The sequence below is a fragment of the Leopardus geoffroyi genome, chromosome C3 (assembly GCF_018350155.1).
Source record: "Leopardus geoffroyi isolate Oge1 chromosome C3, O.geoffroyi_Oge1_pat1.0, whole genome shotgun sequence".
Lineage (NCBI taxonomy): Eukaryota > Metazoa > Chordata > Mammalia > Carnivora > Felidae > Leopardus > Leopardus geoffroyi.
Genome location: NC_059338.1, coordinates 125268800 through 125290591, shown reverse-complemented (window position 1 = coordinate 125290591; position 21792 = coordinate 125268800). Strand labels below are relative to the sequence as shown.

The 21792-nt window shown below is 38.2% G+C and overlaps 1 protein-coding gene across 2 annotated transcripts in view; it reads right to left on the bottom strand.

The window, feature by feature from the left end:
• MRPS28 (mitochondrial ribosomal protein S28) overlaps positions 1-21792 on the bottom strand; it is a 208858-nt gene that overhangs the window by 97678 nt on the left and 89388 nt on the right. Inside the window, exon 3 of one of the 2 annotated variants that reach the window (XM_045454810.1) lies at positions 1904-2202. The exons of the other annotated variant lie outside the window; for it this stretch is intronic. Within the exon in view, the coding sequence (XP_045310766.1) occupies positions 2037-2202 (166 nt within the window). The 3' untranslated portion in view covers positions 1904-2036. Of the gene's footprint in view, positions 1-1903; positions 2203-21792 lie in introns of those variants that run through there. 2 annotated transcript variants of the gene reach the window in all.

The window sequence follows — 21792 nt, the reverse complement described above, 5'->3', positions numbered from 1 at the left end:
ATAATGTCACAGCATATTCCTCCTCCACTCAGACTCCTCAAAGACCCTCCATCTCAGAGTAAATAAAGGCCAAAGTCCATACCAGGACCTACAAGGCCTCTCCTACTTCCCACTCCCTAGGTTTATCTTTTATTCCTCTCTTAGCTGTAATGGCTTCCTCCCTGTTCCTTAAACTGGACAGGCACAGTCCTGCCTCAGGGCCTTTGCCCTAGCTATTCTTTCTCAGGGACCCACGTGCTAGCTCCCTCATTTCCTTCAGATATTATTCAAAAGCAAATTCCTAGATGGGGTGCCTGGGTGGCTCAGTCGGTTAAGCGTCTGAATTCAGTTCAGGTCGTGATCTCATGGTTTGTGAGTTCGAGCCCCACGTCGGGCTCTGTGCTGACAGCTCAGAGCCTGGAGCCTGCTTTGGATTCTGTGTCCCTCTCTCTCTCTCTCTCTAACTCTCCCCCACTTGTACTCTATCTCTCAAAGATAAATAAACATTAAAAAAAATTTTTTTAAGTGAATTCCTGGAAACTATGTATGGCAACGGATGTTAACTAGACTTATTATGGTGATGTCACACTATACACATATATTGAATCATTATGTTGTACATCTGAAACCAATAAAATGTTATGTGTCAATTACCTCAGTTAAAAAGATAAGTTCTTAAGAGTTTTTTTTCTAAATACTGTATCAGTGGAAAAATAAAAATTATGCATTATAAAAAAGTGGATTCTTCTGTGAGGATATTCATTGACACTACTCTTAAATCTCAATCTGTCACCTTACAACCCATTCCCTGCTTTATTTTGTTGTTGTTGTTGAGATATAGTTAACATATAACATCAGTTTCAGGTGTATATCATAATAGAGATTTATTGCAAAACAATCACTACAGTAAGTCTAGCGAACATCATCACCACACATATTTACAACATACCACACATTTTATCTATCCATCCATTGACGGACACATAGGTTGCTTCCACATCTTGGTTATTTTATTTTTTTTAATTTTTTTTTTAACGTTTATTTATTTTTGAGACAGAGAGAGACAGAGCATGAACAGGGGAGGGGTAGAGAGAGAGGGAGACACAGAATCTGAAACGGGCTCCAGGCTCTGAGCTGTCAGCACAGAGCCCGACGCGGGGCTCAAACTCACGGACCGTGAGATCGTGACCTGAGCCGAAGTCGGATGCTTAACCGACTGAGCCACCCAGGCGCCCCACATCTTGGTTATTTTAAATAGAGTTGCAAAGAACATGTGGGTTCAGATATCTTTTCAAGTTAGTGTTTTGTTTTCTTCAGGTAAATACCCAGAAGTGATGTCGCTAGATCATAGCGTATTTCTATTTTTAATTTTTTGAGGAAACTCCATATTGTACTCCATAGTGCTTGCAGCAACTTACCCTCTCACCAACTGTGTGAGAAGGTTCCTTTTTCTCCACATCCTCACCAACATTTGTAACTTCTTATCTTCTTGATAGCAGCCATTTTAATAGGTGATATAATAGGTGATATCTCATCGTGGTTTAATTTGCATTTCCCTGATGGTAAGTGATGTTGAGCATCTCTCCAGGTGCCTGTTGGCCATCTGTATGTCTCTGGAAAAATATCTATTCAGGTCTCCTGCCCTCCTGCTTTATTCTGTCCTCAGCATAGATCACTGTCTAACGTAGTAGTATGTATGTTATTTATTTTCTATTACCTCCAGTCAAAGGTAAACTCCACAAAGCAAGCAATTTTGTCTCATCTGTTTACTGCTGTTTCAAATAGTGCCATGCACATAGCAAGCACTCAAAACATATTTGTTGAATGACAGAATTTCCCAGAACAGTTTATATTTCCCCAATCAAAGGGAAGAATGGGTGTAAAAGGGAGGAGGGGAGAAACAGCTAAAGAAAATTCTAACAAATAAGAGCCATAATTATAGCTTTTGTTTATTATGTCTTCTTTCAATCATTTATTTACAATTTTCTAATTGCATTCTTGATGAATATCTGGGTTGAACAAAAAAAGGAGTGAATGCACTAAGCAAAGTTTATTTATTATTCACGATGTTCCTCTTTTGATTTGGCATCTTTACTCTCCTGGAGTCCTAAGAGAATCGCATCAGCCTCAAGTATAGTTGTATCTGTGGTGGCTCCCAGGAACCTAGATGTAAGTTCAAGATCTAATAGACGCAGTCGGACTCTGGTTCCTTTCTGGTATTTCCTGGATAGTAAGAAAAAAAAAATTCCATTAATTCTGCATAGCACAACATGAACAAGTAGTTTAATTTTTTTTTTAATGTTTATTTTTGAGAGAGACAGAGCACGAGTAGGGGAGGGAGGGGCAGAGAGAGAGACACACACACGCAAACGCACACACTCACAGAATCTGAAGCAGGCTCCAGGCTCCAAGCTGTCAGCACAGAGCCCGATGCAGGGCTCAAATTCACGAACCACGAGATCATGACCTGAGCTGAAGTCGGACGCTTAACCGCCTGAGCCACCCAGGCGCCCTAAACAAGTAGTTTAAAGTAAAACTCAAATTCTAATTTTAATGTGGTGGCTCAAGATAAAGAATATGTTCTTTTTTTAAAAAACACTTTATACTAGTGTGTGAGAAAGAGTTGTTTTTGACAGAAAACTTAGTTGTATCAGAATTGTAACCTTGAAGTGACTTTTAAAGATCTTATAAACAAAATTCAAACAAGTCAATTCTTGAAAATAACATTTATTTTAATATGTCATTCATTTTTTAAAATATTTATTTATTTATTTTGAGACAGAGAGAGACAGATAGCATGCACATGCAGGAAGGGCAGAGAGAGAGAGAGAAAGAGAGAGACTCCCAAGGAGGCTCTGTGCTGACAGCACAGAACCTGACGTGGGGCTCAATCCCACTAACCATGAGTCTGTGACCTAAGCCGAAATGAAGAGTCAGACATTTAACAGACTGAGCCACCCAGGTGCCCCAATATGTTATTCATTTTTAAAATCAGCAAATATCAAGGGAAAAAGATTTTCAGATACATGCTTTCTTCCTAAGGTTAAGAACTTCTCATTTTTATTTAATATTTTTTTAATGTCTATTTATTTTTGAGAAAGAGAGAGAGAGAGAGGCAGAGAGAGAGGGAGGCACAGAATCCAAAGCAGGCTCCAGGCTCTGAGCTGTCAGCAGAGCCCAAAGCAGGGCTCAAACTTGAATGGCGAGATCATGACCTGAGCCGAAGTTGGGACACTTAACCCATTGAGCCACTCAGGTGCCCCCCAAATCTTCTTTTAAAGTAAAGTATATTTTACAAAAGCAAAATGGAAAAAGGTCTAAATGTAAAGTACTTAAGTGCCGAGGACTGACTGCGCTATAATTAAAGTGTAATGACAGCCTAACATGCATGATGGCTCACTTTGATCAATAAAATATTTTATAATACCAAATGAAACTTATATTCATTCATCTTCTTCCTTGATCAAATGTTTTAAGGGTTTAATATCAACATTATGAAAAGCTACAGGTGAATGAAAATATTGCCAATGACTGCAATCCCAAAATCTTTAAGGATCTAAATATACAAGCATACCTTGTTTCACTGTGCTTTGCTTTGCGCTTTGCAGGTATAACGTGTTTTACAGGTTGAAGGTTTGTGGCAACCCCGTGTCAAACAAGTGTATCACTGCCATTTTTCCAACAGCATTTGCTGACCTTGGGTCTGTCACATTTTGGGGGTCGTACGATAGTTCAAACTTTTTCATTATTGTTATATTTGTTTTGGTGATCTGTGATTAGTGATTACTAGTTGAAAGGTCAGATAGGGGTTAGCAGGTTTTAGCAATAAAGTATCTTTTAAAAAATTTTTTTTAATCTTTATTTTTGAGAAAGAGAGAGAGAGAGAGAGAGAGAGAGAGAGAGAGAGAGATACAGTGTGCAAGTGGGGGAGGAGCAGAGAGGGAGACATAGAATCCGAAGCAGGCTTCAGGCTCTGAGCTGTCAGCACAGAGCCCAACACGAGGCTCAAACTCACGAACTGCTAGATCATGACCCCAGCCGAAGTTGGGACGATTAACCGACTGAACCACCCAGGCGCCCCGACAATAAAGTATTTTTTAATTAAAGTATATGCAGTTAAGCTTTGAGTAGGGTTTCACATCATGGGTCCACTTATACATGGATTTCTAATAAATACAGTATAGTACTATAAATGTATTTTCTCTTCCTTAGTATTTTCAATAACATTTTCATTTCTCTAGCTTATTTTATTGTAAGAATACAGTATATAATACACATAACATACAAATTACGTATTAATTGACTATTTATATTATCGGTATGGCTTCCAGTCAACAATAGGCTGTTTTTAAAAAAGTTTTCCATGTTTATTTATTTTTGAGGTGGGGAGGGGCAGGGAGGGAAGGAGAGAGAGAATCCTAAGTAGGCTCCGCACTGTCAGTACAGAGGCCAACGTGGGGCTTGATCTCAGTAACCTAACCATGAGATATCATGACCTGAGCTGAAATTAAGAGTCAGACACTTAACCAACTGAGCCACCTAGGTGCCCCAACAGTAGGCTATTAGTTTAAGTTTCTGGGGAGTCAAAATTGTATGCAGGTTTTCGATTGCACGGGGCGGCGGGGGGAGGGGGCGGGGGTCAGCAGCCGTAACCCCTTCATTGTTCAAGGGTGAACTATACATTGTTTTTTTAGACATAATGCTATTATTGCACACTTAATAGACTAAAGTATAGGGTAAACATAACTTTTACATGCACTGGGAAACCAAAAAATTCATTTGACTTGCTTTATTGCAATATTTGCTTCATTGTGGTGACCTGGAACCAAGCCTGCATTATCTCTGAGGTGTGCCTGCCCACCAAGTATTCTAATTTTAAATTAAACAACTTCACATAAATGGAAAGAAACAAAGTTCTCAAAGAAAGTCACTGAAAAATGACTTTTGTAGGCCATATAATGAATAGTCTCCATACAATGTTTAATTAGGTATTCTGAAGGAATTTATAAATGATCTATCAAATAAATATGAAGGCTAACTTGGTTTTTTTAAATAAACTTATTTTTCTTTCTGATAATAGAAGTAAATATTCTTTTGTAAAACTATGTAAAATAATGAAGTCAGTCATATTTTCTAGTTCTTCTATCTATTTATGCGTATGTATACATGAGGGTGTATTTGACAGCATAGATCTTATTTTCTGTCTTTGTTTAAAAAATTAAAGAGATACCATAAAATATTGAGCATAGCCTTATAATCTTAGAAAACAGCAATTACAGGACATATTCTATATGAATTACCCTCTGGAAAAATAAGGTTGGCTCATAGGCAAGGTAAAGGTGAACACTATTTTCTATATTACTTGGAGCTATAACTTATGTTCTAACAGATTCTTTCATTTGTCCTCACAGCATGACTCACAGCGATTCAATCAGCTTTGATTCATGTTGACCCCTCCTTCCCTCCATTCCTGCAATATCCAATTAGCAACTTTAGTTCATTTTTTATCACAGGTATTTCTTCATCTTAACCCTGCAAGTCTCATTACCCCTTAGCTGAAGCTTGAGATCTAATCTTCCCAGAGCCCATGTTTTGGGCCCACTTCTCAAGATGGCTTCCATATCTTGGCCTGATGTCCATTCCCACATACTTCTATTCCTCCGTACCTTTGCTTCTATTAGCCAGCCTTCCTTGAACTTACTGTCTATCCGCCTGATTCTCAAGTTCCAGGTAGAACAGCTACATCAAATGCAGCTCTCAAGAGCCTTGACATTCTCCTTGTTGGAATGAAGAGTCTGTCACTGGAACTCCCATGGAAGAAAGAGGTTTTGCAGTCATAGACCTGGATGCAAATCTGAGCCCTGCCACTTACTCGTTGGGTAACCCTGAGTGGCTTTCCCTGAACCATAATTTCCTCATCTACAATAAGAGAGATTCCAACCATTTTGCAGGTTTACTGTGAAGGTTAAATGGGATAATATGTTGAAAATGCTTAGCACATGACTGCAAATGTTAGTGCCTCTCACTTACTTGTCTTGGTTATCTGTGCAACTCTCTGATCTCTCTGTAGTCTCTATGCTCCCCCAAGATCTGGCACTGGGTTTATCTCTGTATCCTTCCAGTGCCAATGTAGCAGGTACCCAAATGTCTGTCGATAAATTAACATGACACTTGCTGATAAAAGCCACCAGGTCACAGATTATCTAGAATTTCTACTTTCTTGGCTTCAGCAGCTGTGTGGACTGGTGCATTTACTTAACCTCTCTGAAATTTGCTTGGCATCGTGCCTAGCACATAGTGGTTAATAAACATTGGTTTTCTTCTTTCATTGTTCATTGTCGGCTTATTTCTTTTTACTTATTTTTAGGAGCATTACTCATAGCTGGACTATAAACTTATCATGAGGAAAGGAACAGTGACTTTTTATAAAAAGAGTTGCACATGTCACAAACACCAGGGGCACCAATTCTGGGCACAGTCGCAGTGAAGAGGAAGCTCTCAGTGTAAGTGGTTCTGTGTCATATTAACGGCAAAAATCTCCAATTAAAAAATAAAAACAGGAACGCCATTGAGTGCCAGTATGCTTGGTAATTTATGGAATGCAGAAGTTTGTCCCCAGTTTTAGATGCATTAGCCTTTAGTGATATGAAAGCTTTGCCTTCACTTCTAAAAATTATGGAAATTCTGGGAATTATCCAGTGAGATGATAATGGAGATGAAAAGCAAACTGCAGGCTTGTATGTGTGGTGAAATAAGAATTATCCAAATATACACATTGTGCACTACACAAAACAAACAAAACAAACCTTTAAAAGATTCTTTTCTGCTATCTAGAAGTAGCTGTTTCTACTTTTATGGTACTTAATTTTTATTTTGTATTACAGTTGATTGCACGTAAGCGTTACCTTCTCTATGAGACTGTAAGATCCTTAAGGGCAGGGATTTCATATCTGCCTCTCACAGCCCCATGAAGACATTTCACATAATGCAGCCTTTTGAACAGTGGTTTCCACACTTTCTAGTATACCAGAAACACCTGGAGTACCGGTTAAAAATGCAAATGGAGGGACGCAAGCCTGAAAGTAAGCTGGCAAATCTGAGGTGAGACTTAGGAATTCACCTTTTGAGCAAGCTTCCCAGATGATTCTGATTCAGGCTTCTCTGGTCACCACTTGAGAAAATCTGGCCTAGGATTAGGTTTATTATATATAATCAAGTGCAGGAAGACAGGACAGTTTATATAAATACAACAGGCCAGGAAAATGAGAATCTCTGAAAAACTCTGTGGCTACCATTAACAAGTTTCAGGAATAACAGATGTTTTCCATAAGTGATGACAAGAGTTGTTTAGGGTGAATAATTTAGATAGACCAAAAGAAAAAAAAAAAAGTCAGGAATATATAATATGGAGAAATGCACCTAAAAAGAGTCCCTTGAACAAAGCCCACTGACAGGCTGGAGTAGGGCTGCCTCGCCCACACTGAGACTGTCCGTTCTGGGAGATCCAGGACATGTAAGGGTCAGCATGCTTCTCTGACAAGAACAGCAGCCATACGACTAATGTGGAGTTGATCCTTGCTTTAACTTCGAAACACTTTATTAAAGGCAAAAAAATGAGCTACTATATTTCTAAGAACTCCATTTCTTCCAGTGTAATTCGAGGTGAACCTTCACTATTGTAGTCTTTGATAATCACTTACCCCACTTAGTCTTCCCATTTGGGTTTCCATTGTTCCACATAATAAGATTTAAAATGAGTATGCCAGTAAACGCTCTTCCCAGATTGTTTATACAACCCTTAAATGGTCACTTTATTCCAAGATGTTGGCCTAAGTATAAAAATCCAGAAAAGGCAATGTAGTGACTGAGAGCGTGGGCTCTGGAGCCATATGACTACACATGTGTGTGTGCAGTTGTATCACTTATAAACATGCAACCCTGAGGTACTTTATCTCTGTTTCAGCGTCCTCATTTGTAAAATGGGAATCGTTGTACCTACGTCATAGGTTCTTGTGAGCATGAAATATATTAAAACATTCCAAGCCCTTATAAATGCTCAATAAATATTAGCTATCATCATCAATCACCACCACCACCATCATCAAAACAAACCCAATGAAAACTGATACTCTATGTGGGAGTGATGCAGAATATAAGAGCACCTTCAGTTCTAATTCACAGTGATAACTGAATCGATACAAAAGGTTCCTATAGAAAGGAAATTTGGAGGTGGGTTCTCTTCCAATACTTGCTTTGATTCAAATCCTACTTATTTTAATGGCATAAGCACTCTTCTCTTAAAATACAACATAACTGTTCTACAAAAATGGAAACCGTTTCTTTTGAAATGAATGTTGACTTTCCAATGAGATGTGAGGCAAAAGAGCTCTGAACAAAGCAAGTAAGATTCAGAGGACTACGCACCGAATGGTCCACATTTCCTAGCATTGACCACAGCATAACCACATATACAGTCAGTCACAAAAGGGTCACAGTGATTTACGTACTCTTGTACTCTTTCCGGCAGTGGCTCAGGAAGACTGAGGGGCAGGGAGAGGTGTCCTAGCTTCACCTATCTCCTATTATCACTCTTGCTTCACTAACTTTCAGTGGAGTTACGCCTTTTAGGAATATACTTGTACTTATAGCACACACCATTTCTTAGAAGGGAAAGGTAACAATTTCTGTAGATTCATTATTTGTTTTTCCAAGAAGCAATTTTTAGCTTCATTTAAAATTCAATAGCCTTAACATCTAACCTAATCAACTAACCCCTTTCATGATTTTATAAACCTGAATCTGTCTCTTCTGTCTTCTTTTTATAATGGGGTTTTATTCTTCTTTTATGTATCTAGTTTTCCCTCACTCCTGTGATTGTATCAATGGACTCTGCTAAAAACTGCACAAATACCCATAAACAAAATTTATTATCTATAATAAAATCTATTATATCTATACCTATCTATAATAAAATCTATTTATTATCTATAATAAAAATATCAAATACCGCTGCCCACTGTAACTTTCTGTGATAATGGAAACCCTTTAGATAAGGTTTGAGTACTTGAAATATGCCTAGTGTAACTGAGGAGCTGAACTTTTAAATTATATTTAATTAACTTAAATTCAAATTTAAAAAACCACATCACAGTGCAGCTCCAGAGAATTTCAATAAAATTTGACAATAAAAATAGTAAGCATACTTGTCCCACAATATAAAAATATACTCTGTGGCAGAAAAGCTATTTTTGCAGGAAAAAAATAGTACTTAGAAATAATTTGTTATAAGAAATAACTACCACTAATTAGATCCAGCAATAATAAACAGATACATGTTTGCCGTTATTAACCCCTCAAACATTTCTTTCCTTTCTGTTACCTTTTATATTTTTCCTCAAATCTGTGTGACATTGTACTAGACACATAGCAACTGAATTGTCTTATTAATAAGCTATTTTGAGGTTATAATTAAGATCTTCATAAAGATAGCTTCCCTCATATTGCAGACATAAAATTAAGATACATAGAATTAAAGTCACTTGCCTAATGCCAGAAAGTGGTATAAGAGGATTCACAGATTTTTTTTTTCCCTCTTCCTTTTCTCAAGTTCTCAAATACCTGTGACTTCTGGCAAGAACTATAAATTTAATTCCTTTGGGGGTGGTAAGAATTTACCACTTCATACAATCTTATAATGTCTTCCTTTTAAATAAAATTTAGGCCACACTGTTGTCATCCAACTCATTATTTTAACTGCTCCCCCTTTAGAAAAATGATTGCTTCCAGTGGTAACAAATAATAATATTGGGAAAAAATCTCCATGGCGTCAAGCAATTTCGTCTATTTTTTTTTTAATTAGGAAAAACATCCCAGATATTAGTTTCTCAGAAATCTTCTATTTTATATTAAAACCACTGAATACTGCTGTCTTGAAAGGCAAATAGGATGTCTCCAATGAGCACATTCAAAATAAAAATAGCCTGTGTTTTTACTGCTTGGTGTGTTTCTTTCTTTTAACTTCAAGTGCTTGCCTCTGACTGATCTTTGTGAACTCCAGCCTAAATGGATTCAATCCCAGCCTTCACCGTGACTGCTCTCTTCCACTGTGCGCTTTCTCAGACCATATGCTGCAGTAAATGAGCCTGCATGGCTGAGCTGTTTAGGAAAAGGGCAATTAAATCTGGTTTTGCATTTCTTTATTAAGGACATGGTTTAAAGACTTTCCTTTGGAGAGGTTTTTGACATTCTTTCCACAGACATTCTTTAACATCTGTCAGTGCAGGCTAGTGATGGTTCTCATAGACTTAAAATAGAGAGCGAATCCTCTGCCTAGTTCTTTGATACAAATATATTAATAATACAAAGCTGACAAATAATAAGGTTGGGATTAAACCTCAGTATCTAAAGAGAATACTGTGAGGAATTCTGACTTTGCTAGTCAATTTAGCTGTCTTGCTGTAATCATAATTCTCAGAGGTTTTAAAAATAGTTCTTTTGAAATCATTAGGCATCTACGTTTTTATCTCAATGAGTTAAAATAGTTTAGAACTTTTTCCAATTTTCTGACAATTCTTTACTTAAAGCTTTAAGACTTTAGAAATAATTTTTTCTCTTCCTTTTTGAAGAGGAAAAGCTAAAATATTTCTATTGGTTCAATTAACACCTATGTGATTTTTTTTAAGTTTATTTATTTATTTTGAGAAAGTGTGTGCACATGCGCGGGGCTGTAGACAGAGAAGGAGACAGAGAATCCCAAGCAGTCTCTGTGCTGTCAGCGCGTGGCCCCACATGGGGCTCAATCCCACGAACAGTGAGATCATAACCCGAGCTGAAAATCAAGAGATGGACACTTAACTGAATGAGACACCCAGGTGCCCCTGATTTTTTATAATTTATACAATTGTTCACAGTAATGTTGATCTGTATGTGAAGCCACCAATGTGTGTGTGTGTGTGTGTGTGTGTTTGAGAGACAGAGAGAGAGAGAGAGAGAGAGAGAGAGGAGAGCATGTATACATGTGAGTAAGAGAGCACATTTGAAAATGTATACTTTCTTCTTCAAATGAACTGTCCAGACATCAATTTCCTCATCTTTAAAAAGCACACTGTTGGGGCGCCTGGGTGGCTCAGTTGGTTGGGCGTCCCACTTCAGCTCAGGTCATGATCTTGCAGTACATGGGTTTAAGCCCAGCGTCGGGTTCTGTGCTGACAGCTCAGAGCCTGGAGCCTGCTTCAGATTCTGTGTCTCCTTTTCTCTCTGCCCTTCCCCTGCTCACGCTCTCTCTCTCTCTCTCTCAAAAATAAATAAAGATTAAAAAAAAAAAAAAGATCAAAGGTGTTTTACAGTTCTATGATTTAGTTCTACTTTTACACAACGTTAAGTATTTCAAATTTGATACAATGTAGAATGATATTAAGTGCAAAATTGATTAAACTTCTTGGTGTTTAATTCTGGATTTGTCTCACTTTTTCAAAATGCCATCTGCCATGTTTCACTGACCTATCTGGTCTATTGCTTCTTTCTGTCCAATCTGTCAGATGTCTTTAAAGATTTTCTTACCACCATGCTATCCATACTGTATTATCAAGCACAGCAACAAGGGTTAACAAAATAAAGGTAGAAAGTGTTCATAAAGTTCTATAGCTCTCCAATATTTCTACTCATTAAAATTTTAAATGCAGCACAAATCTTAAGTTCTAATTTATTATCCCAGGTCGTTAGGAGATGTAAATGGGAAACAAAAATTATTATCACCATAACTTCTGCCACCTGCATTATTACCAAAAGTCCCTGGAAAAACCTAATGGTTATCCCTTTAATAATACTACAGAGAGTGTGCCTATCCACTAGGCCAAAATAAACCATGCAAATCAACTGGCAACTGGAACTCTCCATGCCATTGTGGCAGGGAGTGATGGACATTGTTCTTTTTTTTTTTAATTTTTTTTTTAACGTTTATTTATTTTTGAGACAGAGAGAGACACAGCATGAATGGGGGAGGGGCAGAGAGAGAGGGAGACACAGAATTGGAAGCAGGCTCCAGGCTCTGAGCCATCAGCCCAGAGCCCGACGCAGGGCTTGAACTCACGGACCGCAAGATCGTGACCTGAGCTGAAGTCGGACGCCCAACCGACTGAGCCATCCAGGCACCCCAGATGGACATTGTTCTTAACACCAAACTGCATTCCCTCAAGTTGTAATCGTCCTAGATGAGGATTTAAACTTTTTTCTGTAATTCTAATACAAATGTATGATTTTGTTTTTTCCTTAAACCAAGTTCTTTTTAACCTTTACCCTGCTGGTTAATATTCTGTGTCACCACAAACAGAAGTTTTGTCTCTTGTTCAAGCACTGATCTATTTTATGAAATGTGAAGATAAAATTAATTTTTTTAAATGAAACTTTTAAATGTAAAATAACTTCACTTAATAATGTAGAATATGCATATAATGTAATATATTACATATGGAATCAGTGACAACAGAATCTTTTCTCAGAGCGGCAATATAAGGTGTATCAAGACATAAGATACTTGAGATGTGCTGATGACTGATACTGGGATCAAACTTGGAGCCAGTATTATGGCATCTAAGCAAAAAGGGATACATTTTGTGGTATGTAATTCTTAAGAAAATATACATATTTTATTGTCAGAGAAAAGTTTTGTCAGTACAGAACAGAGGAAGGAGTAAGAACTTTGGAGAATTATAGAAAGATCTAGATTTGACTGTGACTGAGTGTAAGAAACTTACCCTGAATGGACTGTTTATTTATCTGTAAAAGGAGGATAGCATACACTGCCTGGCAAGGTTGATGTGAAGCTTCATGCATTATAAGGTGTGGAAAGGGCCTGGCACATAACACATACTCCATAAATACCAGCTATTATGAAATTCACCACATTCATATTTACATAAAGTGCACCAGGTTACTGAAAGGATAATAACTTCAAATACGGTTTTATTGAAGACACTAGATTACTGCTCAAATGAATAAGTACTAGTAGTAATCTTCAACGTATATAAAAGAAACAAAAGGAAAACAAAACTCATTGAAGACATTCTTTTGAGTTTGAATTTGGAGCTGAGGGAGGGGGCTAATAAAATCCAGAAATTACTTTACAACTTACAGGGACAGATTTGGTGACTCTACAGGGAGTCAGAACTGGGAGGAATAACAGAATCGCTTGTGGACATTTTTCACAATGTTTTTTTCTTCTCTTTTCTTTCTTCAAAATACTGATGCCAGGGGTCCAACCCAGATCTACTCCATCAAAATCAATGGGGTAGACCTGGAGATTGATGCACATTTGGGAAAAAGCTCCTCAAATGGGTCTGGTGTCCTAACCTTCTTCAAAGAGCACTGGCTAATGCGTTCATAAGTTACATTCTCTTGAGTCTTTGTCTCAATCAAATTCCAAATTAACGGTTCATGGTAGTTTCTGGGCCAAGATGAATCTTGCCCAAGTCAAGCTTTAATTTCCTAACAAGTGCATGCAGTACAGACAACATGAAGTCAAAATTAGAACTGCATTTTTAAATATCAAATATGAGACAAAAAAGACAAGTTGTTTTTCCATTATGAATACTGAATAAATTAGTATGTATTTTCACCTAAACAAAGGGCTGACTCATTTTATGTGGGTCATATAAGATTTACTGCAGTTAAAGATGTATTTTCATGACCAAAAGACTTTCAGGATCCCTTCCACAGTGCTTGAAAACCTAACACTTAAGCATATACAACAAGAGTCACATTTGGCTTGAAAATTACCTTATGGCAAATGTTATCTCCTGACTACCTCAGCTCTAAAATGTCCTTGGTTATTTCCTCCAATGGTAGAACCTGTCTCCCGATTCCCTGCACTTTTGACTACATTAAGGGAACAGATTTGTCCGAACCCATTTTCAGAGTTTCTTTTTTTCTTTCTTTTTTTTTTTTTTTATTTTTAAATGTTTTTTTTTTTTTTTTTCAACGTTTTATTTATTTTTGGGACAGAGAGAGACAGAGCATGAACGGGGGAGGGGCAGAGAGAGAGGGAGACACAGAATCGGAAACAGGCTCCAGGCTCTGAGCCATCAGCCCAGAGCCCGACACGGGGCTCGAACTCACGGACCGCGAGATCGTGACCTGGCTGAAGTCGGACGCTTAACCGACTGCGCCACCCAGGCGCCCCTCTTTTTTTCTTTCAATCTTGTTTCTATCTCTCTAAATTAGTTCCTTATTAAATAAGTATCATTAGGGGCGCCTGGGTGGCTCAGTCGGTTGAGCGGCCGACTTCAGCTCAGGTCACGATCTCGCGGTCCGTGAGTTCGAGCCCCGCGTCGGGCTCTGGGCTGATGGCTCAGAGCCTGCAGCCTGCTTCCGATTCTGTGTCTCCCTCTCTCTCTGCCCCTCCCCCGTTCATGCTCTGTCTCTCTCTGTCTCAAAAAAAAAAAAAAAAAAAAAAAAAAGTTAAAAATAAATAAATAAATAAGTATCATTAAATTTTCAACAAACACCTACTCAGCATCTGCATGAGGTAAGGGGATACCAACAAGAAATAGAGAAACTCTCCTGTCCTTTCCCAGCCCACAGAGGCAAAAACGTAGTGAAGACCTTAGTCCACCAATCCCTCTGGCGGGCCATAGAACTACTTTAGCAGGTTGGTCCTGATTTCTGTGCCCTTTCAACAAGAGATGAGACTCTCAGATACCTTTTGGAAAGGCAAACACTTCACAAATTGTTACTGCAGTAGCTTATGTGGGCTGGCAAGTGTCAGCGAGGAAAATCTTTCATAAAAGACTCAGACCCATCCTGCAGATTTCATGTAATCCAGAGTGTTGTAAACAGTCTCCAGCGTGAGCCAAGAAGTAGTGTCCATGAGGGGAGAAAATGAAAGGGGGAGAAGGAAGAGCAGTAGGTGCAGGGGGTGGGACACAAAGACTTAATATTAAGGTAGGTTGCTTTTAAAAAGACCCTTAGGGCTTAGAATAGAGCTTGTGACTTGACACTTACAGGCCTTGGTTGATATCTGCCCTTTGCACCTCCAAATCTGGGTGTATTTATTAAACACTCTAGTTCATACCCTTTAATTAAAAACTGAGGTCACAGAAGCTTAGAGAAGTTCTGTGAAACTAAAAATAAAAAAAGAAAACTAGTTTAAAGGCATTTCGTGTGATAAGGTGGTTTTAGATAAATGCAAGCTCAATAAAAGTCAACAATGTGGTTTTGCTCCCCCAAAAGTAAATGTGATTTTAGGCTGAATTAGTATAAATATATATTCCATGTAATAAAATATATATTCCACATAATAATCCCAATCTCTTTTCACTTTTCTGACCATATCTGGGGAACTGTCAGCTATCTGGGCAACACAATTATAGGGTCATTGATATTTGAGGTCCATCCAGAAAAAGACGGTAAAATAATGTTATGCTGAACGATGAATTAAGAGAAGGAAAGCATCAAGCAGGTTGAAAAAAGAAGTAGACCTTATATCTGCATGAAGAATTTGGAAGACGTTAATATTAAAAAGGTCACAGTATTTATTTTGTGCATCTATTTTAGGTACTTCCAGAAAACAGAAATAGGAAAAATGGGTAGAAATTATAGGATGGCTGACTTAGTACATTTCAGTTTACTACGGGGAAGAACTTCTAACAGAGTTGGCTGGAAAGAGAATTGGTTGTTTTGTATGTAAATAGAGGAAATAACAGGGGATTTGTTTACTTCTGATTTAAGAAAAGAAATTTGTGAGCAACCGGTATCTCTATAGAGTGATTTTGCTCGAAATACTAATAGAGTAAACTACTGTTAAGCATCAAACATTTTGGGAATGGAATTCTGCAAAACAAAGAAATATTACATACTTTAGAATCTCTGAATCAAAATCAAAGCATCTATTTATGATTAAAATTATAAATAAAAGTTTTGTTTGCTTTTGCTTTTATTTAATAGGAAGCTGTGGTTATTTCCTTGGTATTAGATAATGATATTTTAAGACTCTTACAGAAAACAACACTCAAAAAAATATTAAAATTCAAAAAAAAGGTGTTAGGTTAACATTTTGACTAGTATAAGTTATCTCTGAATAAATTCTTATGCTTTTAAACTAAAGCAAAAGGATAGCCTGGGTGGCTCAGTCGTTTGAGCGTCCGACTTCAGCTCAGGTCATGATCTCACAGTTCATGGGTTTGAGACCCACGGTGGGCTCTTGTCAACAGCTTGGAGCCTGGAGCCTGCTTTGGATTCTGTCTCTGTCTCTGTTTCTGTCCCTTTCTCCCCATCCCCCCACCCCACCCCTCCCCTGCTCATGCTCTGTCTCTGTCTCTCAAAAATAAATAAACATTAAAAATTTTTTTTCAAGTAAAGCAAAACAGGATAGAATAGTGATTTAATTTTTTCCTTCACAACAAAAAGGGATTAGGGGTCCTTCATAAGAAATTTTTAACTTCAACAAGCAATCAGTTCCCCTCTCGATTTTTTTTTTTCTTGGACAGGAAGTAGTATTCCTCTCTCAAATATAATTTACTTGCATCTAGCTTTCCTTGCCCACATAAATGGACTTCTTAAATCAGTGCCTACAAAACAGGGGGGAAAAAAAGAAGATCCTAGAGCTTTTAACTTGCCAAGACAAGGTGAATGAGCAGCAAAATTCTGCTCGGAGAATATCATGTCATATTAATAGCTAAAGAAAGCCACAGTTTATTGGTTTACTGACCTGATAACTAAAACTTTGGATAACAAACAAACTGACAGTGTTTAAGTCAGTTTAAGTGTTAAGTCAGTGTTTAAGTGTTTCCCAATTTACCCATTTTATGTGAACAACTCTATGATCATTATGTAATGTTGAACAAGGTTATCTGTTTTGTAAGATGGGAATCACCGTAGTACCTACCTCCTGGGATTTCTGGTAAAATTGTACAAGAGAATGCAATAAAATAAGAGTCTAGTCAGGACACACCTTGATTTAACAAAGAAACAGTTCAGGTGCATAACTAGCTACTTTCTGTCCCAATTAATATAGGTCTGGCTGTAAGGTGTATTGTGGCTGGCAAACTGATGTGGCAGGGGGTTGACTCCTATTGGGGATGGACAGCAATGGACAAAAAATTTTCAAAGATGTCCTGTTCACAGAAATTGGGTTTAACTTTTGATGGACATCAATTAGCTAATCTACTAGATAAGCTATAGCAGCTGGACTTTTGAGGAGGTGTGTTTCTGTTGAGAAGCAGGGGGCCTTTCTGTTGAGAGCAGGACCCGTGTGATTAAGCATATGAAAGAGTATGAGCCCTGAGGGAGTTGGGCCCGGCATGACTCCTTGCTCTGGAACTGGGGCTCCAACCTGTCAATTTGTTCATTGGTTCATTCATTAAACAACTATTTCTTAAAAGCCCATCTGTGGCAGGTGCTGTTCTAGGTGCTGGAGTAACCCATGTGCAAGAAAGACAGGGTTCCATTACTCACAGAGTTTACACTGTGGTAGGGAGAAAACGACAATAAACACAAAACAAACTAGACAGGAGTAAGTGCTGTACAGAAAATTAAAATAAGGTGATATGATGGAGAGGGATGACATTGAAGGAAGGGATCTCTGGAGAAGTGATGTTTAAGTAGAGCCCTGAGTGACAACAGAGCCAGCTGTGTCAAGATGGGGGTAGAGCATTTCAGGCAGGGGCACAGTTAGTTCAAAGGCTCAGAGGGAAAACAAAGTTGGCATGACTGAAGAAGCAAGAGAAAAACCAGTGCAGTTGGACAGCCCTAGGTGACAGGGAGACTGGTAGGAGCCAGAGGTCAGAGAGGAAGGCAGGAGGCAGGCCACATACTGCTTCATACACCCAATGGAAAAGGTCTGGGGTTTATTTTAGATGCTCATGGAAAGCCGAGATAGAAGGGAAAGACATGATCAAATTTCTCAAGACCACTCTGGCCACTCTTTGGAAAACGAATTATAGAGGGTGGGGATGGAAAAATCTTGGGTGAAGAGGGCTCAAGGGCAAATGCACTGCAGCGAGACATAGGCTGTGCCGGCACACCAAATCGAGACTCATCGCAGTCAGATCTAACTCTACTGATAATGTCGTGGTTGTAAGTCATTCAGGATCACAGCGGAGCTGAGCTGATTCTTTAATATACTGCTGTGTTCTTAGTTTAACAAACAATTTAGGCAGGTGCAGAACCACCTATTTCCTGTCATAACTGGCATAGGCCTGGCTGTAAGGTTCTGTGGGCACAGGCAAACTGACTTAGCAATAGAGTTGGATCCTTCTGAAGACAGACAGCTGCTGACAATTTTCAAAGACGTGAGGTGGGACCTGGGGATGTAGGACTTTTACAATTTTCTAAAGCAATATTTATTCCTGCATTTATTTGTTTATATATGTGTGTATTAGTCTGCTTGGGCTGCTATAACAAAACACCACAGGCTGAGTGTCCTCAACATCAAAAATTTATTTTCTCACAGTTCTGGAAGCTAGAAGTCCAAGACCGAGGTTCCCACTAATTTGGGTTCTGGAAGAGACTATGCTCCCTGCTCACAGACTGCTGTCTTCTTACTATGTCCTCACATGGCCCTTCCTCAGTGCATACAAGGCCAGAGAGTGCTCTCTAGTCTCCTCCTTTTACAAGGATACCAATCCCACTGGATTAGGATTCTACCCTTATAACCTCACTTACCCTGTATTACCTCCTTATAGGCCCTATCCCCAACTATAGTCACATTAAGGGTTAGGGTTTCAAAACAGAAACTTTAGGGGAATGCAATTCAGTCCATAACAATGTGTTATTGTCATATGAATTCCTATTTGTATTAGTATATGAAAATATTTGAAACGTATCTTTGTTAAAATTATGTACCACACAGATACTCAGGATATGAGTAAGTGTGATCTTTACAAAAATTTTTTTTCATTTGAGAGAGCACAAGCAGAGGAGACAGAGAGGAGGGCGATGGTGGAGAATATCTTAAGCAGGCTCCATGCGGAGTGTGGAGCCTGATGCGGGGCTCAATCCCACAACCCTAGGATCATAACCTGAGCCAAAATCAAGAGCTGGACACTCAACCAACTGAACCACCCAGACGTTCCAAGAATAAGTGTGATCTTAAGGAGTTTAAAGTCTCACAGGAGAGATAAACAACTACGATGACATGTGGAATACTACATTAGAGGTACATGTAAATGCAAATGGTTTTATTAGGGAAGAAATGTCAGGGAACCCTAGGGAGAAGAACTGACATTTATGTTAAATTTTATAGAGTAAGTGGAAATTCACCAGTGAGGCAGACAAGAAAATCCAGACCTACCTCAAAACCCAATTTCTATGAAAAAGGTCTCCCCCCTTGGGGCGCCTGGGTGGCACAGTCGGTTAAGCGACCGACTTCAGCTAGGTCACGATCTCGCAGGTCCGTGAGTTCGAGCCCCGCGTCAGGCTCTGGGCTGATGGCTCGGAGTCTGGAGCCTGCTTCCGATTCTGTGTCTCCCTCTCTCTCTGCCCCTCCCCCGTTCATGCTCTGTCTCTCTCTGTCCCAAAAATAAATAAACGTTGAAAAAAAAAAAAAAAAGAAAAAAAATTTGAAAAAGGTCTCCCCCGGACTACCCCAGTTCAAAGATACATATCCTTTTGACTGAATTTCAGGAATAATTATTGTTTATATAGTTCATTTGGCCATTAAAGAAACAGTGGTCTGAGATATGACTTCTACTGTTGTCTTGAACTACTATTTAAGTCTTTCGTTATCAACAACTTAGAATGAGCACATCCTTGTTTTCTAACTAAAATGTGGGTTCTTCAAGGTAAGGATCATAACTGATGAATTCTTCAACAGAGTAGAAGCCTAGTAAACAAATGCTGCTTTGATTTGATAAGACTAAAGGCTATAGAAGAGAGCTTAAATGTGAGAATCAGGAGCTTTATAATCAATCAGGTTCTAACTCCTCATAATGAAGAGAATATTACCGGTTAATTTCTCTGGGTCTCACTTTTTGTTGTCAAAAGAGAGCTGACTAGGTATCTCTGGCTCTTACAAGTTCTAAACCTTCATGAACATACTAGTTCACTATCTTACTCAACAACCCCATCTAATTAGGGGTGATCATAAAGGTTCCAGTCTCCATTACTCTTGATAGTCTCCTTTCTTGTTCAGACTTTATTTAAGCAGCTAAAAGGCCATAAAAATTCATTCAACGTCATATTTAACATAAAAGGGGAGGAAGGGAGGAACAACGAAAGAGAATTCAATGATCAATCCTTAAAGTTTAAATTTTAACCTGAAAATACAGTAAAAATCTATGTTAACATCTAGCACAGCAGAGCTAATTGTTCCCCTTCAAGGAAGCACCATGGAAGACCAGGGCAGGTCATACTCGCAAGCAAATTTAAAAGTACTCACTTTTGCCTCCTGGTGAGTAGGTTTCAATATATGGTTTAAACATTTTACAATATAGTATTTATATATAAACAAAAAATACTCCAAGTGTAAACAAAGAGATTGCTAAACGTAAAACATGTTAAGTTTTGCACTTTCTATTTTGTAACAAAACCTCATCCTAAACGAACAAGCGGGCTAAGAAGCAGCAACTCAGCTAAAATGGTATTTTCTCCAACAATTCTGAAATAGACTAGTTTTAGTAATTGTAAGAATGAAAGAAATTTTTAAGAAGTAGTTCCATCTGAAAAGTGGTTACAATTCTAACTTTGTAGTCGCCAACTCTTTTGTTAGATCACATTAAATAAACTGGTTGTTAAAAACTAGTGCTTGCAAAAAGTAATTCCGATGCCCAAGTACGGGACAGGCTCCATGACCACAAAACTATGCCAGCTCTACCTTTTAAATAGAGTTTGCCAAGATGAGTGTGTTATTAGCCAGGCTTGGCTGAAACAATCCACTGCCCACAAAGCTACTTTAATGTACTGTCTCTATTGAAAATCACAGCAATCCAACAATACATGACGATACTTTCCCATCACTGCAGCAATTCCCACCACAGGCAACACTTTGTCTCCAACAAAGAAGGCTCACATTCTATGTCCGCAAAACCCCCAATCCTGACTAGTACTGTATGGCTGCCAAGAGGAACATCTGTGTGCTCAACAGTACACAAAACGGGCTCTTTTTTCTCTGTTTTCTTCTTTTTTATTTCCTCGACAATAAACTGTGTGATTGCTTGGTAAGGAAATTGTCTTTCGTTCCTTTCCTCTTCCCTTTTATTTATTTGTTTGTTTGTTTGTTTAACATGACAGTCAAACAACGACATCTGCCATCTATTACCACTTTGGGTCCAAATCCTGAACACATAGTAAAGTTATTTTCTGATTTCATTTGAACTTAGACTTGTGGTCATCTGAAGATTGCAGACTTTAACGATGAGATCCCTAATAAAAAGGAGCTATCTAATTCCGAGAATATTCTAGAACTTTATTTATATTTAGAAACTCATAAATCCAAATATAATACTGAAAAATGGCAATATACTCTTGAGAATAAAATCTCGTAAACTACACATTCCCTGTAGAAAATCTGTAATATAAGCTATTAGTTCCATAAGAATATTGCCATTTTGGTATCTTATGCCAAGAAAGACTTTTCTGTTATGTTTACCTTTACCTCAAATCAATATTTGGGCTTAAAAAAAAAATTAAGGCATACCAAGAGACAGATGGACAAAAAATATAACTAGGAATTTACCAGAGATAAATCACATGTTAGGCCCACAACTTCTACCTGCTCTCCAAACAAAAAGAAAAAAGTGCTCAATTTTTTCATGATTAAATAGATGCAAATTAAATCTAGGTACTTTAATTAATCAATATGATTTAATTAATTTAATTAAT